The sequence below is a fragment of the Daktulosphaira vitifoliae genome, unplaced genomic scaffold (genome assembly GCF_025091365.1).
Source record: "Daktulosphaira vitifoliae isolate Bord-2020 unplaced genomic scaffold, ASM2509136v1 Scaffold_2, whole genome shotgun sequence".
NCBI classification, from domain to species: domain Eukaryota; kingdom Metazoa; phylum Arthropoda; class Insecta; order Hemiptera; family Phylloxeridae; genus Daktulosphaira; species Daktulosphaira vitifoliae.
This window is the reverse complement of record NW_026099573.1, coordinates 19,270,901-19,288,786: the sequence shown is the minus strand read 5'-3', so window position 1 is coordinate 19,288,786 and position 17,886 is coordinate 19,270,901. Positions and strand designations below refer to the sequence as shown.

Below are 17,886 nucleotides of genomic sequence, written 5' to 3'. Positions count from 1 at the left end.
ATAAATAAAATAAATAATGATAACGTACAAAACGAGGATACACTCAGAGTACAATAAAGTAATACACAATAGAAAAGACTTGTTGTCAAAAACATACAGCACGAAACCCACGGAACTCCCGAGGTACTTTACCCAACTATTCAGTCCATTTCGTCTTATATACTAACACATTTTGTTTTTTTTTTAACTAATACAAAGTTAATAATACGACAATTTTTAAAAATGTTTATAAATATTTACTTCCTGATCTAGTAATAAAAGATCAGGAAATTACAATAAAACCAAATATTACAAAAATGTTTTACTTTCAGCTTTAAAGATAATAGACTATATTACACCCTCCTATCAAGAAATTCTGGTAAAACCACTGATTCATACATTTTTCTTTGACTTCTCAAGTTTGATAATAGTAACCTTAAAAGTTAATTAATTTCCTTGAGAATTATCAGGGATGATACTAGAAATCACAAGTCTCATACAAAACGATTTTGCGGGACTTATAACATTTTTTTTAATTAAAAAAAGGATTATTTTTATTTAGTCATTCATTTAATTTGCAATGCCCTTTAAAACACAAGAACACATCCCTTGTACCAGTCCTGAGGATTATTCTTAAAAATTATTAAGACGTCTGGGTACCGACCGCTTTTTAGTCAAAAACAACCCGTTTTTGTTCCATCAGTACGACGAAACTACTGATGCGATAAGAATTCTGAAAACATATCTGAATTCAGCATCATGTCACTTAGGTATCGGTCAGGACATATTTTTAAAATTTCGATGTTTTTAACCCTTTATTACAGTTTTCATTTTCGAATAATTTTAAAATTTTCAAAATAATTTTTTACGTTGAAGGAATCACAATTTCAAAAAAGTGGCCTGACCGATACCTAAGTGACATGATACTAAATTCAAATTTGTTTTCAGAATTCTTATCGCATCAGTAGTTTTGTCGTACTGATGGAACAAAAACGGGTTGTTTTGTACGCTCAAACTAATGGTTTTCAAACAGTAGCTGTTATATGTGACATGCTCGTGCGCGTATGTGCATTATCCGCTGCAGCTATTTTATTGCCCATAGGTTGCTAGGGCAATACCGACTGCCTAAAAATAGTTACAATGCATACTTAATATTATACCTGTATATATGATATTAGATTATTTGCTTTTATCTTATTTGCAAGCCTGTCATCATTACATAGTAAGAAACAAATTTTGTTGTTGTATTCCTATATAAGTGTCGCTAAAAAAATGGGGAGTCATAAAAAAATGGAAAGTCATAAAAAAATATCTAGTGAGGTACGAATATATAAAAATAATTTTCATACACTTTCTTAGTTTCGATAAAAAACTAAGAAGGTATTAGTTTTACTATGATGCGTTTTTTGCTTGTGTCTATCCATATCTGTACCTACTGGACATTTATTGTTCAACGATACGCCAAAAGATCAAAAAATATATCTTGTTGATGTATTCAGCATTATATTTTAATAATTTCTCTTTAAATCTGTCACAAAAACGTGTTTTTCTCAGTCGCACACTATGTTATTAAACTAGATCTAACACTAAGTAACTGATGTTATGAATAAAATGAATTTTAAACTACATACAATAAAAAAAAAGGAAATCATTTTTTTAAAAAAAGGTGGTCAGATTTGAGTGATAATGAGATATAACCTATATTTAATATAATAAAAAACACATTATTGTAAAATCAAGATATCACTTCAGCTACACATGAAAAATAAAAAATAAATACAATATACATTGTTTTGGTAGAATGTTTCCAATTCTCAAACTAATATTTTACTTGACATACCTCAAACAAGTAACGAGGAGAATTTAATAAATGAGTGAGTAATTTTTTCACGAAGAAAAATTTTTAAAGAAGGGCAAGGTTAAAATATAATTTATTATAAACAAACATTTTTTTTTTTTTTAGAAAAATTGGAGATGATAGTTTTTATGATTTTTACCATTGTCACCCAGTGCACAAACTCTTGATACTTGTAAAAAAATTTCTTCAGAAGTTGACCAATTATTCAAAAAGAGTTAGTTTATTTTTTATAGTATTATTTTACAATGAAATTAATACACATATTTAACTATTTTAGGTATAATTTAAACAGTCGTAGAATAATAAATATTGAATATTTTTTTAATAGTTTGAAATCAATTAAACACGAGTTATTTGCTTGTAATTTTTCAAATCTTGTATTTAAAACTGAAGTTCAAAGGGGTTTTTATCAGAATTTCACTTTGAATGTAATTTTTGTAAAAAAAAAAGAAATTATTTNTCAGAATTTCACTTTGAATGTAATTTTTGTAAAAAAAAAGAAATTATTTATTCAGAGGATCCCAAATTAAATGATTCTCTTAGTATAAATACTGCAGTTGTTACTGCTACTTTGAATACTACTCAGGGGTTTACAAATTTAGAACAGTTTTCTGCTGTACTAAATGTGCCATGTATGAGTAATAAGACGTATCAAAAATATCATGATTACATTGCTAAGCAAACTGAAAAAACTGCATGGGATTCGATAGAGTTAACGGGGAAAGAAGAAACTAGGTTTGCAATTGAAAATGGATAAGTGAATGATAAAGGACTTCCCATAGGAACAGGCTTATAAAACTTAAATATTTTAGTGTGTAAATAATGTAATTTTGTAAATTGAATTTTTATAATTAAAATTAGTTTTTTTATAGTTTTATAACTTCAAAATAATCGATGTGGATCTCATATGATTTAACTTGTTTTCTGTAAATATTTAGTTTTTCTTAATCGTCGAAAATAAATAGTTTAATTATTTTTATAATCAATTAAAATTTGTGAAATCATGACATGTCTATTAGTATTTACACTGGTGCTAAACTAGCTTAATATAGTTTTTATACTACATAAAATAAACGTGTGTCGTTATCAACATAATCGTATTGCATCAAAAAGTAAGGCAGGTACACAACCGGTTTTGTTATCGACTATAACACGACGAAAATACTCCCAATAATGGACACTCACACTAATAATCATTTATTTCTCACACAACGACACTGCGTAACATGTAAAAAGCGCAAAATTGCCTATATTCGACCCCTGAAAAAGGTCAGTACCTAGACGCCTTAAACTAACCATTCAATTATTTCAACAGTTTTTATTAAAGTTGTCACTATATTAACTGTTCAATTTTTCTGTGTAGAAAAATATTAGATAATATACTTATTCCTTGAACTGTACCCATAGTTAAAATATTATCACAAAAATGATAAAATTTTACTTATTTATGTCATTAAATATACGTTATCATAAACTAATCTTGCACTATTACACTTATAAATAATACATTTTTTAAAAGAAAACATTTAGTACAAAATTTTAACAAAACCTTTTTTTTACTTAAATCACATTTTATACGCATTAGTTCAATATCTTTTAAAAGTGTCAAATTTTTTAGAACATCGCCATAAAAGAAACTTTTTGATATTATCTATAGCTATATTTAAACTTTAATTTTACTCATATTAGTAATTGAACTAAAAAAAAATGTTAAAATAAAGTTTATTATCCAGAGTATTACATATAAAAATTTTAATTGAATTCATGTAATTCAATAACCTTTTATGATGTTTTAAAACATTATAAAAGGTGCCCAAAAGATTTCTATGGAGCGATCTGAGCCACTACTATTATTGTGTCCCTGGACCTTGTCCACTCTCGGCACTACACTACACTGCAAAACAAATTTTATTAAAATTTTAGATACTTCAATCAAATTTTTTCTGACTTCCTGTTTTTCAGATTTGTAACAGACCTGTGATATTAAGAATGCATATTATAAAGTTGAATTTATTTTTTGTATCAGTGTTCTTCATTTCTTTTATATAATATTTCTCATTTATAAATAATTTTACCAAATAACTGCTCAGATAAAAAAACTAACCAACTTAAATTACATTATAAATATAAAAATGTTTAATATTTATCATCACAATTTAATGTTACATTGCTATTATAAAACATTAACTGTTAATTATTTTCAGATTCTAAATAATTGATTTATTTTAATTATAATAGGACAAATATCAGAAAAAATTAAATTATGAATCTACTTCACTATAAATATTTTCTTCTTGAGTTTTGCAACTATCATCTTCTTCATTTTTTTTGTCCTTATTTGCATCAGGTACCCATAATCCAGAATCAACACACTGTTTCATATAAAAAGCTGCATCTGCTTGGTCCATATTTTTAATAGTATCTTGAAGTAACTGAATGTCTTGAGATTCAAAACATCTTTTTAATTCCTTGAATGAAAACAAAAATATTTATGTAATAATATTTAAGTAAAATATTAATTATTACTAGGCCTCGTAGACAGGTAAAAGGTCAGATTTTCAAATAAATAGACTCAATGAAAGGAAAATACTTAAGGTATTTATAAAAGAAAAGTAACTTAGGTTTTCAAAAAGTTGAGTTTTAAGAAAATTTTTTTTTTTAAAATGTCAAAATTAAACTTAATACAATTTAAACATGTAATTAGGGGTTTTCCCCATTTGCGGGAAACGAGGGAATTTTTAAATAATGTTTACAACTAAATATAATGTATCAGTAAGATGTTTTGATGTATTTTAGATAATAATCATTCCAGTAAGACCTGTGAAAAAGTAGCAACAGACACATAAAAAAAAACCCAGCACAGGGGGGTCGCGGCACAGTGGTGACGTGGCATAGTTGGATCAAGTATAGTGATATCTGATAGGAATAAAATCACTATAAAAAAAAAAAAAATCGCTTCAATGCAAATCATTAGATAGTGTTTAATTTTAAAAAAATTGGTGGATTATTTCAAAAGCTACATGATCTGATAGTTCCTTATTAATATCCTGATTGAAATAAAGTATGTCGAATGAAAAAGGGATTATTAAAAAATATTATTTCTCATAAAAAAATTATGTTGATCCATACACTTTTCAATATGTTATAGCATTATAAAGTTAAAAATGTAAAAAATAAAATCGAGAATTTTCACACAATAATAGCATTTGGTAAACATTTTCACCGTGAAGACAAAATAAAGTCCGATTTTTTTTTTTTTGCATAATAAAGTATATTACATTAGCTTTAATTTAAGATATATATAAAAGTGTCAGACTTTCCGGAACACTTTCAAAATTTAAGTTGAAAAAATTAATTTTTTGTGAAAAAGTTGTCATTTTAAATCCCCCCTTGTGTGCAGGTTAAGGGTCAGATATAAAAAAAATATATACCAAATGATAGGTAAAGACATCATGCATCTATAAAAAAAAGAATTATGTTGATCTGGTTATTTTTAAAAAAGTGATGGCTCTTTTAAGTAAAAAAAATTAAAAATTTTTCGAAAATTAGTGATTTTTAAATTTGTAATTTTTTTGGAGGTTTCTCTCATTTACGTTGAACGAGGGAAATTTTTCAATTTTTGAGGGTAATGTCTTCAATTAGATACAATTTGTGATCTTTTGACGTATCATTGAAAAAATTCGGTTCGGTGAGAGCTGAGAAAAAATGGTAACAGACACAAAAAAAAAAAAAAAACATCTTAGTAAAATTAATTAGACCGTAAGGTCCTAAATGTGAACAAAGCCAGTATTAAATATATATATATAATAAAATAATATTATAAAATCATGCATTTTTTTTTAGTCATCTTTTAATGAAATACCTACTTGAAGAAAAAATTCATAATAATTGACTATTAATTATTAAACAGGTACATAAAAAAAGATAATTTTATAGTTATTAAAATATCAATTCGTAAATACCATGTTATTTATTTTTTCTGTTGAAATATAGTATATACAATATATTGCAATGTGAAGACATAAAATGTTAAGGCTCTGGAACATTTATAGTCGAGCTTGGTAAAAGTTTCAAGAAAAAAACTGATGGAAGAGTGAATTTTTCTTAAAAATATTTAATACTTTTTAACGCTTACAAAGTACAAAAAATTTTCCCATCTCTTTCATTAAAAAAAATAATTTTGAAAATTGGAGCTTATTAGATAGTTTTTTTAGCAGGATTCCAAATGTTCTATTATATAAAAGATTTAACTAAACCAAAATAAGGACATCAGCTATTAAACTACTAACTGTCTTATGATGAAAACACATTCTTTTAAGAGTAGATGATGTAATAAATTTTATATCAAAACAATATTAGGGTATTGGTTGTCATACAATAATTTATATCCTTTAATAATTTTTAAATTTCTGTATTAATTCTAGAATTCTTTAAAGAGCATGAGTTTTTTTTTAACCTTAAAAATGTCTGCATGTAAAAAAAAAAGTTGATACAGTTACTAAAATGTTTTATTAATATTTAAGTTAACATTATAAAGTTCTGACTTACGAATAATATAGTACCGTAATGCTACAAAATGTCTATTTTAGATATAATAGAAAATTAAAAAAACTACCCACTTCTTTATTCCCCATAAGACTACTGACATCTGTCATACATTATTTAGATGATTGGCGTCACTTTTTAGCTTACAACATATCATTAATAAATAGTGATTATTTTTCTTACATCTGGCAGACTTTCAAATACTTCAACAGGATCAAGTCCACCCGGTCCAAGTCTAGCCTGTTTTTCTTCTTCTTCTATTTCTGCTTGAGCAATACGCAGTTTTTCTTCTGCTCTTTTTCGAATACGATCTTTAAACATTGAAAGCTCTTCATCAAATGAATCTTTATATTGTTTTTCTGCCATTTGTATTCTAAAAAAAAATATCTATCTGTAATTAATACATGTATTATACAACAGACAGTGACCAATAATTATAGGTATTATATTAGGTATATAAGTACAAATATTTTCAAAAAACGGATTGAACTAATTTTATTATTCATTTACAAAAGATTATTTTATATTAAAAACATAATACTGAATGAAAAATACTCCAATACAATAAGGTTTACACAATCAAAAAGTAGGAAGGTAAAATATGCACTAATATTTAAACTGAACCATAATTTTGTAAAAAAAAAAATATGTACTGAGCAAACTTTCAGAAATGAAAAAATGTATTAATATCATTCATTTTATATATTTAAATACAAATAAATAAATAAATACCTTGAAAAAAATGATGGGACACAAGCTCGAGGATCAATATTTAGTTGCCGAGACAATTCCAAAATATATTGCATACAAATGGTTTGATGTGCTACATGTTCCATCAAGTCAGATTTCTAGAATTAATTTATTTTGGTTTATTATTGATCAAAATTACTATTAAAATATATAGTAATTAAGTAACTAAAAAAAAAAGTAGATGCATAATTAATTTAGTTATAATAAAAAAACTTACACCTTCCATTTGTAAATCAATACACCAAATTACTAGATAATTAGCAGTATCTTCACACACAAGTTGAGGATTTTTTTGTAAATATTCTTGACTGTCTTTATATTTTTTAAACATTCCAAATGTTTTTAATTTACTCTTATTTTCTTCAATGAACTTTTCTAATCTTTTGGCCTTTTCTTCTTCTGTCAAATTTTCTTCTTGAGGTGGACCTTTAGGAGTATTAACTATTGTTTTAGTAAATCCTGGTTTACTAATAGTATCTACATTCCATGGCATAACCTATAATAGAAATAACATAAATAAATGATTCTTTTACTAAAATCTAACTATAGGAAAGTAAGTTCATATCTAAATCTAGATAAATTGTCTAAAATTCACAAAATTTGAATATCAAAAATAGTTAGGTGAATTATTTTCCAGTTTTAATTCAATGAATAAAGTAACTAAATAAACATTATTATATATGTTTGTTTATTCTTAGATTATATTACAAATTAGCAAATTGATAATTACTTTAACTTTGATACATAGCTGTCATTAAACACAATTACTACTGAACCAAATTTGATCAATGATACATCAAGATCAAAAAATGAACCTAGTTGTTGCTACTAGGGTCATAATTTTGAAAAATTCCCCTCAATACCCATAATAAAGATAATTGAACCCAAAAATTATATTTTCTATAAAACAATCAATGTCAATATTTTTAGTTTCCTCTTTATATTAAAATAACTTTAAAAATTGAACGAATTATTACAAAATTTTAGCTTCGATGCAAAGCTGAGAAGGTATTGGTTATACTATGATGTGTTTTTTTTTTTTGTGTCTGTATACGCTCAATCTCAGCTCTCAATAGACCGATTTCTTTCAAAAGTACGTCAAAAGATCACAAATCGTATCTAGTTGGAGACATTACCCTTAAAAATTGAAAAAAATTCCCTAGTTCCCCGAAAATGGGGGAAATATCCAAAAAAATTACAAATTAAAAATCGGTAAACTTTATCATTTTTTTAACTTTTTTTTTCTTAATACTTCCATAACTTTTTGAAAAATAAACAAATCAACATAATTTTTTTTTCTACTAAAACCTTAGATATTTCTCTTTTGTTTGATATCAATTTGTTGAAAATCTAACACTTAACCTACTCAAGGGGGGGGGGATTTAAAATAGCAACTTTTTTACAAAAACTAACTTTTTCAACTTAATTTTTGAAAATGTTCCGGATATACTGCGTCCTTTAAACATATATCAAATTAAAGCTTATTTTATGTACTATAAAATGAAAAAAAAAAATTTGTCTCGACACTTTATCTTCTGCATGTAAACGGCTGCCGTAGTTAAAAGAACGCTATTTTTGTGTTGAAATTTTCGATTTTAAATTTTCAATTTAAAAATGCTATAACTTTTCGAAACATGTATGTATCAGCACAATTTTTTTTTTCTAAATATATTATAAGTATATCTTTCATATGACATACTTTTTATTAAAATTGGACAAATTCCCCTTATATAGGGGGCGTTCAAAACTTGAAATATTGTAAAAAACATAGATCTTTTTCAACTGAACTTTTGAAAATGTTCCAGGAATACTGCGTCCTTTAAACATATATCAAATTAAAGCTTATTTTATGTACTACAAAATGAAAAAAAAAAATTTGTCCCGACACTTTTTTTTCTACATTTAAACGGCTGCCGTAGTTAAAAAAACACTATTTTTGTGTTAAAATTTTCGATTTTCGATTTTAAATTTTCAACTTAAAAATGCTATAACTTTTTGAAAAATGTATATATCAGCACAAATTTTTTTTTTCTAAATACATTATAAGTACATCTTTCATTTGACATACTTTTTATTAAAATTGGACAATTTCCCCTTATATAGGGGGCGTTCAAAACTTAAAATATTGTAAAAAACATAGATCTTTTTCAACTGAACTTTTGAAAATGTTCCAGGAATACTACGTCCTTTAAACATATATCAAATCAAAGGTTATGTTATATACTATCAAATGAAAAAAAAAAATTTGTCCCGATGACCTATCTTCTATGCGCAAATGGCTACCGTATTAAAAAATATGCTATTTTAACAAATTTTTTTTTTTTAAATTAAACACTATCTACAGATTTGCATCGAAGCGTTTTTTATGATAGTGATTTTAATCACTATCAGATATCCTTTATACTGGACCCAACTATGCCACGACCCCACTGTGCCGCCACCAATTTTTTTATTAATAATATTTCAGACATTTTCCTTGTCCATGAAATATTATTTTTAAAAATTTAATTATTAATCCAGATATTGTGAGGCTTAAAAATCATATAAAATTATTTTCAGTTCATATTTTCAGAGATTACAATTGTTATCAAAATTTAAGTATTTATCTGTTAATCACCAATATTATAATATGGAAAATTTGAAAATCATATGAATGTAGATATTATGAGTTAAAATTTTTATTCAATTGTTATAAATATTTATTAATAAAACATACTTTTTCTTTATTTTTAAATTCTTCTTCTTTTTTTTTTAACTCTTGTTCTTCAACTGTAAGTGCACTTAAAGCTTCTTCAAGTTCTTTCTTATTTTTACCTTGATTTTCGGCTTCGCTTAACTGTTGTTTAGTCGTTTGAAGTTTTTCTTGAAAACTTTTAATAAATATATTTTAACAATGTAATGAAACAAAATCCGTCTGAATAAAGATAACTTACATTTTTTTCTTGGTTTCCAATTCTTGTTGTTCCCGCTTAATCTCTTCCATCCGATCTACACGAGCTTGATGTCGCCAGCGAAACAGAGATGGAGTATCAATATTTGGATGTGTTTCATCTTCATCATCCGACACCTAGATTATAAAAATTAACACGATAAATTTTTATTTTAAATATTTAAAAATACAATTAAAATAATGGATGAATACCTCAATGTTTTTCCATTTACTGTAGTCAACCATTGTGAATGTATATCATAAATTTATATTTATATCTTTATAAAAATTACCATAGAATACTAACACCGGGGATATGCGAAATAATTTAATTTAGTACGATTACCATTTAATGTCATTTTCATCTTATCGTATTTGATTGCAAGAACTTGGAAAAATTATGATGCGCATGCGTGTTTAATAAAATGATTCTTATCACTCTTTTAAAATAAATAAGATATATTATTATTCCTGCAGATAATCATGCAGACAGAATCAAAGGATATACCCAAGGTGAATATATTCACTATCTAAAATCTTGTAAATCCACTTTGGATACACTCCAAAAAAAAGTTTTTCTAAAAAGATTCTCGACAAAAAACCATTTCTATTTTTTAAATGAAAAATGAAACCTTTTATAATGATAAATGGACCGTATCACTGTTTAAAACCGTATCACATACATCACTGTTTAAAATATAATATATAATATTCATTACATTATATTATAATGTATATATTTATATGAGCTTTAAATTTGATTTAAATATGTTCTTAATATTTAAAATTATAAGAATGTCTTAAAAATAGAAAAACCAAAAAAATAATTTTCTTTAATTAAAAATAAAATGTAATAATAAACATTGTATATTATTTACTTTGCGATTTTTCTGGCTAAATAAAGTGAGATTATGATGATTTAGGGGGCCTTAGTAGTGATTTGTCGACCTTCTCAGTTTACGCCTGCTTACAAGAAATTCTACGGAGCCCAGTGTCGGATTAAGGATTTTAAGGCCTAAGACTAAGTGACCAGTTTGGACCGAATTTGATATTAAAAACAAGCTTTATAAATACATAAATGATTCATAATATTTATTTTGAGTGGCGTAGCCAAGGGGGTGGGGGCTAAAAAGGCTATAGTTCACCCTATTGACCGTATTTTTCTTATTCTTTTGAAATATTTAAATTTAAATATGGAAATTGTGTAGCAATTTTTATATATTGAAATAGTAAATACGTTAATGGTAAATTAGCGTTAATATGCTATCAATATTTACTATCACATATCAATAAAAATTTCAATTTACACATTGTAACATGTGTAGATTATAATGTGAATATTATAATTAATGTGAAAATTATACAAAGTGTAGAAGACTATCGTCTTCTACACTTTATAAAATTTAGCCCCCCCCCATTCGAAAATCCTGGTTACGGTTCTGTATATTTTACGCAGCCGACACAGCGCTTTACAATAAAAACATTTGAGTTCAAATAAAAATAGTTTTTGAAAACTTTTTAATATATGATTAGACTATAAACATTTGGTACCTATATGTTTACTTTTAAAAATTTAGAAATAAATTCAAAACAAATACTGTTTTCTCGCTTTAGCGGCAGCAAAATCGTCAATCAACTCATCAATGTCAATGTATCTCACTAAGTTACTCTCAATATCTAATAAAGCTAAGAAGCCAAAAGCTCTTGAAGCATTGTTGACCTGTGATTGTTTTTTACTCGTTTAAGGACTGAAAACGAGCGTTTTCTACTACAATTCGTGATCATTAAACACAAATAGATTCGTAAGGCAACTTACAAATTTGGAAATGATTCTGCAACTCCCGCCTACACAATTACTCTGTACATCCACAAGCAAGTGCTTTCTTTCTTTGATTTCTCAATATTATAAACTGTTTTAAAATGAATTAATTGCAGATAATCTTCAGTTTTTTTGCAGAGAAATTGCTGAAAATGCTAAACGTCTGATATGCTTTATCGTACTAGCAAATATGCTTGACCAAGACAGATTCCAGCTTATTCAAAATCATATCAAAAGTATTAATGCAGAATGCTTCACTTGCTGCATCTTGATAGCCTTCAAATCCCCTTTTAAGTATAGATCCATCTTGACTTTCATCGCTTTCGCTTCTTCTTCATATTGGTCAAATTTACCTTTAAGTAATAAGAAAGTAAAGAATAATTATAAATAAAATAATAATTTAATATATATTACATTTAAGTTCACGGATTTTTTTAACAATAAAACTTTTTTAGTTTTGGACAGGTATTTTTTAAAATAATTTGTAAAGTTTTTAAATTTTTTCGGGAACAGGGTTAGAGCGTATTTACATTAAACGACCATATGCTCTGAGATAAGGCCAGTTTGTCGGAAGAATTTTTAAGTTTGCAAGAATGAAGGTGTAGATAGTGTATAGCTGAAAAAAAAAAAAAAATTGAAGCTAAGCCTATAGCTTTTCTAGCCTAATGGATAATTCGGCTCTGACCGGATTTTTCTAAAAAAGAACTCGTTCTCCTTTCTGTTAAAAAAATATTTGAAAACCTTCTAGGATTATTATAATTAATATTATAACCATGGTTAAAAATTTATGAATAGGAAATATTTTAATAATGCTGTGCATTATTTGGAAGCGAGCTGCAACAGGATGAGGGGACTAAGTTCCTTTAGACACTCGATTGTATCTATGATCCTGTGTTTTTAAGATTTTATGTTTTTAGTGTAATAATTTATTTAATATTATTTAAATTATTAATATCAGAGTAGTATATTAAAAATTATAAAATGTTGATTCATAGTATAAACATAATACTAATATATAATGCATATATGATGTCAATGCAAAAAATATTGTTGATAGTTAATGTAAACCAACTAAAAGTACATTATTATTTATAAATTTTAAGGTTTTGTAAATTTTGTTGATATTTTTCATAAAAATGGATTTGTTCACATCCCAAGTTCCTTAATTTTTAAAGGAAGCAGTTCCTGGATTCGTTCCGATTATTTGAACAAGTTTTAGTAATCCTTTTTTTTTTTGGAACGAATTCTTTCCCAACAAAAGTACTATTTTCAAGTAGCTTCCTGTAATACTTCCAAAAAACCATTTCATAACATAATAACAATTATTCTGTTTCAGTATTTCAATATATTCAATAAGCAAATTTACTTTTTAATTCATATTTTAACTGAATTATAATTCTTTGATGTTTAAATAAATTATTTGCCAATTTTTCAATTTTGAATATCTTTTACCCTTTATTTTTAGTAGTTCAATGAAGGTATGCTCTATATCACCCTCCAATCGGGATTTACTACTGGTAAATAAGTTGATATATTTTATCAACTCAATTCATGATTGATTAATATTAATAAGAACTTAACACGAAATACTTATATATTTTAAATGTTTAAATATATATGAAATACATTTTATACAAAGATGGGCAAGTTAATGAAAATAATTAACTCAAGTTAAATTAAGTTAAGTATGATCAATGTCGATCAATTAACAGTTAAAAGTTAACAAATTATAAATTTAACTATCTATGTTAAAATTTTTTTTCAACTTAACTCGTTTAAAAAAAGTTTATTTTATTTAAAATTCATTTTTTGTCAAAAATCACTAAAATCATTTTTTATTGTTCGATGATGTAAGGGAAAGCGAAGAGTCCTTTTTCAACTTTTAAAGTTGAATCTTTTTCTTCTTTTTCTTCGCCTTAATCCAAACTACATGGGGTCGGCCTTCTTATCCTATTGACATGATTTCCCACAACACCTACGTTTACATCAGTCGTCCTCATATCGCATTTAAAAACATCCCTACATCTCTTTTTTGGTCTTCCTCTATCTCTTCTTCCTTCAACATTCATTTTTATAACTGTTCTTACAGCTTCCGATTCCTCTCTCCTCATATCATGACCAAATCATCTAAGTCTATTTTCTCTCATCTTATCTACGATTGACAATACACATATACTCCATATTATGTGATCGTTCCTCATCCTATCTTTTCTAGTCTCTCCACCCATCCATCTAGACATTCTCATCTATGCTATACTCATTCTCTGCTCTACTTTCTTGTCAACCTCTCATCACTCTGAACCATACATCATTGCTGGTCTCACTATAGTCTTATAGAACTTATTTTTTAGCCTTATTAGAATTCTCTTATCGCATAACACATCAGACACTTCTCTCCACTTCAACCACCCTCACATAATCCTATGTCAATACCACCGCTTTTTGCCCAACTGATCCAAAATACTTAAAAATTTTCACCTCTCGTATCACACCCTTGATTATTGTTACTGAAATCCTTATTTCACATACCTCGCGTCCTCCTTGATCAAACTCGTACTCTATATATTTTGTCTTATTCCTACTTATTCTTAAACCCTTTTCTTCAAGAACTGATCTCCATACCTCTAGCTTAGATTAATTTTTACCCTATGCTATCATATTAACACTATAGTGAACAACATGCATCATGATACCTCTCCTTGTATTTCTCTAGTAATTTCATCCATCACTATAGAAAATAAGTAAGGGACTTAAAGCAGAACCTTGGTGTACTCCTACTCTTACCCTAAAACTTTCTGTTACTCCGCTCACACTTTTTTCCCTGATACAAGTGCCATTATACATAACTTCTATTATATTAATGTACCTTTTCGGAACTCCTTTTCTTATTAATGCCCACTTCAAAACCTTTCTCGGTCCTCTATTATACGCTTTCTCCAAATCTTTAAATACCTTACACAGATTTTTCTTTTTTTTCTCTAAACTATTCTATTACTTGCCTTACAAAAAATAATGGCTCCATTGTTTAATAACCAAGCATAAATCCAAACTGATTTTTAGATACGGATGTCTCATATCTTATTCTCTTATCTATTACCTTTTCCCAAAATTTTCATACTATAACTCAGAATCTTTATGCCTCTATAATTTCCACACTCCTGTATGTCTCCTTTACTTTTAAATATCAGTACCACAATACTATTTGTAGCGAGGTGTAATATATATAGAAGTAATAAACACTTTTATGATTTAATAACAACTATACTATATTACAACGAACTAACAAATAACAAATAACAGCGAGAGACGAAGCGCTTTTAAGACAGAGTGCGTAAGTGATTGACTGATCGATTGATTGACTGGAGCGACGATCTTGCCCTTAAATAGTCAGAAGAATCTTCTAGAGGCGGCGGCGGAACTCTCTAGAACATTCGACCGCCACACGCTTATGTAGAGCGACGAATCTCCTAGAGGCGGCGGCGGCCGAACATTCTAGAACATTCGACCGCCACATATTCCTCCATTAATTTGGGATTTCCCTTCTAATAAGATTTTATTTCAAAGATCCTTCAACCTCCTTATGCCAATATCGCCTAATATTTTGCATGCTTCTACTGGTAATTCATTTGGTCCTACTGTTTTATTCTTTTTCATTGATGCCACAGTCTCCCATATCTCTTTCTCACTAATTAAATCAACCAGTCCTTCGTACCACGAGATATTCTATAATGTCTTTTTTGGATACTCCTCATTCGGTAATTTTTCAAAATACTATTTCCACCTTTTTTTCATATCATCATCACAAAATAGCACCTTATTATCAAAACTTTTTATACATCTTACATAATGATAATCTTTAGATCTTTTTTCTCTTACTTTTTCAAGTCTATAGACTTCTTTTTCGCTTTCTTTTGTTCCTAGCCTATCATACAACTCATCATACCTTTTAAACTTTGGAAAAAAACCCAGCACAGGGGGTCACGACACAGTGGTGACGTAGCATAGTTGGATCAAGTATAGTGATATCTGATAGTAATAAAATCACTATTAAAAAAAAAAACGGTAGCACAGTGGGATCGAGGAACAATGTGGACGAGGCATAGATGGGACAAGTATAGATGATATCTGACAGTGATTAAAATCACTATCATAAGAAACACTTCGATGCCAATCTGTAGATAGTGTTTCATTTAGAGAAATTGGTGGATTATTCCAAAAGCAACATCAACTCTTATTTCTTTAATTATATCCTGATTAGTAGTTCTTTGATTTTAAAATATAATATATGAATAAATACTAATTATAGTTTTTAAATTTAGTATGAAATTGTGAGGCCAGCTATGATGTATGGTTCATAGTGTTGGGCGGTTGATAAGAAAATAGAGCAGAGAATAAGTGTAGCAGAGATGAGAATGCTTAGTTAGATGAGTGGAGTGACTAGAGAAGATAGGATAAGGAACGAGAATATAAGAGGAAGTATAGGTGTTGCGTCAATCGTGGATAATATGAGAGAAAATAGACTTGTTTGGTCATTGATTGTAGATTGTTTGGTCATGTTATGAGGAAAGAGGAATCGGAAGCTGTAAGAACAGTTATAGAAATGAATGTTGAAGGAAGAAGAGAGAGAGGAAGACCAAAAAAGAGATGGAGGGATGCTATTGAATGCGATTTAAGAACATCTGATGTGAGCGTAGAAGATGTGGGAGATCGTGTCAAGTGGTAGCTTAGGAGCTGGAGCATTGTCTTAGTGAAGAACCCAGCCATTCTTCCACAGATCTGGTCGCTTTTTTCTAACTCGTTCTCTTAATTTAATTAATACCTCTTTATAATAATATTGGTTGACACTTTGCCCACTAGGAACCCATTCAACAAAAATTATTCCCTTAATGTCAAAGAAAACAATGAACATTGCTTTGAATTTCGACTTGCTTATTCGTGCTTTCTTCATTCTTGGGGAACTTGGTGTCTTCCAATGCATGGATTGCCTTTTAGTTTCAGGGTCATATGTAAAAATCCACGTTTCATCACACATAATGATATTATTTATAAAAGATGGATCATCTTTGATGATTTTTAAGGTGTCAGAACAAATTTTTTTGCGATTGAATTTTTGATCAATCGTCAAATTTTTAGGGACCATTTTAGCACACACTTTTTTCATATTTAAATTTTCAACTAAAATTTTACGAACACTTTCTCTATCAATATTTACCATCTCTGCTACAGCTCTAACACTTAATCGACGATCTTGCCGGATAATTTTGTCTATTTTTTCAACGTTTTCATATGTTGAACATGTGATAGGACGTCCAGAACGATCATCGTCTTCCACGTCCTCTCTTCCATTGCAATACCGTTTGTGCCATTCAAAAACGCGAGCTCTTGATAAACATTCTTCACCATAAACTTCACATAACATACGAAATGATTCCGCGGCAGTTTTTTTTAATTTAACAAGAAATTTAATGTTAACACGTTGTTCGATTTTTATATCTAACATTTTTCGGCAGTATAGTCGAATTCGCACTAATAACAAGGTTACTAACGTATAAGAAAGTTAACCGATTTCATCATTTTTTATAGTACTTTTAGATAAGTGTTCCTAATCATATTTCAATAATAGTTTTATAGATAACGTTAATAGTTTAGGTTATATTTAGAAAGTCTCGTTATTTTATTGTCACACCTCGTAATATGATTGTTGTTAGGGAATGTACAATTTAGCGTTTAGTTGGGTTTAAACAGTGTTGAGAAGGAACTAGTTCCAAAAGGAACGGATTCCTGGAACGAGTTCTTTTTGAAGTAACGATGCTAGGAACTGCTTCCTTTTAAAATAAAGGAACGAGGAAAATGAACAAATTCCATTTTTTAAGGAACGTGAACGGAAATTACAGTTCCTAAAAATTTTTATAAACATGTTTAAGTGTAGTTTTCTTCGTATCTAGACATTAAAATATTAAGGTATTTTTAGTTGACTTTTGACAATGGAAGTCCCCTATATACCCA

General features: G+C 27.8%; 1 protein-coding gene across 1 annotated transcript; it reads right to left on the bottom strand.

The window, feature by feature from the left end:
* Nucleotides 1–3,950: 3,950 nt before the first annotated feature.
* Nucleotides 3,951–10,442, bottom strand: LOC126899415 (hsp90 co-chaperone Cdc37). Its single transcript, XM_050674366.1, has 7 exons — nucleotides 10,275–10,442; nucleotides 10,066–10,199; nucleotides 9,849–10,002; nucleotides 7,350–7,628; nucleotides 7,115–7,230; nucleotides 6,566–6,755; nucleotides 3,951–4,305 (listed from the first exon to the last, which is right to left on the bottom strand). The coding sequence occupies exons 1-7, from the start codon at nucleotides 10,305–10,307 to the stop codon at nucleotides 4,099–4,101; spliced, it is 1,113 nt and encodes a 370-aa protein (XP_050530323.1). The 5' UTR covers nucleotides 10,308–10,442; the 3' UTR covers nucleotides 3,951–4,098.
* Nucleotides 10,443–17,886: the final 7,444 nt, after the last annotated feature.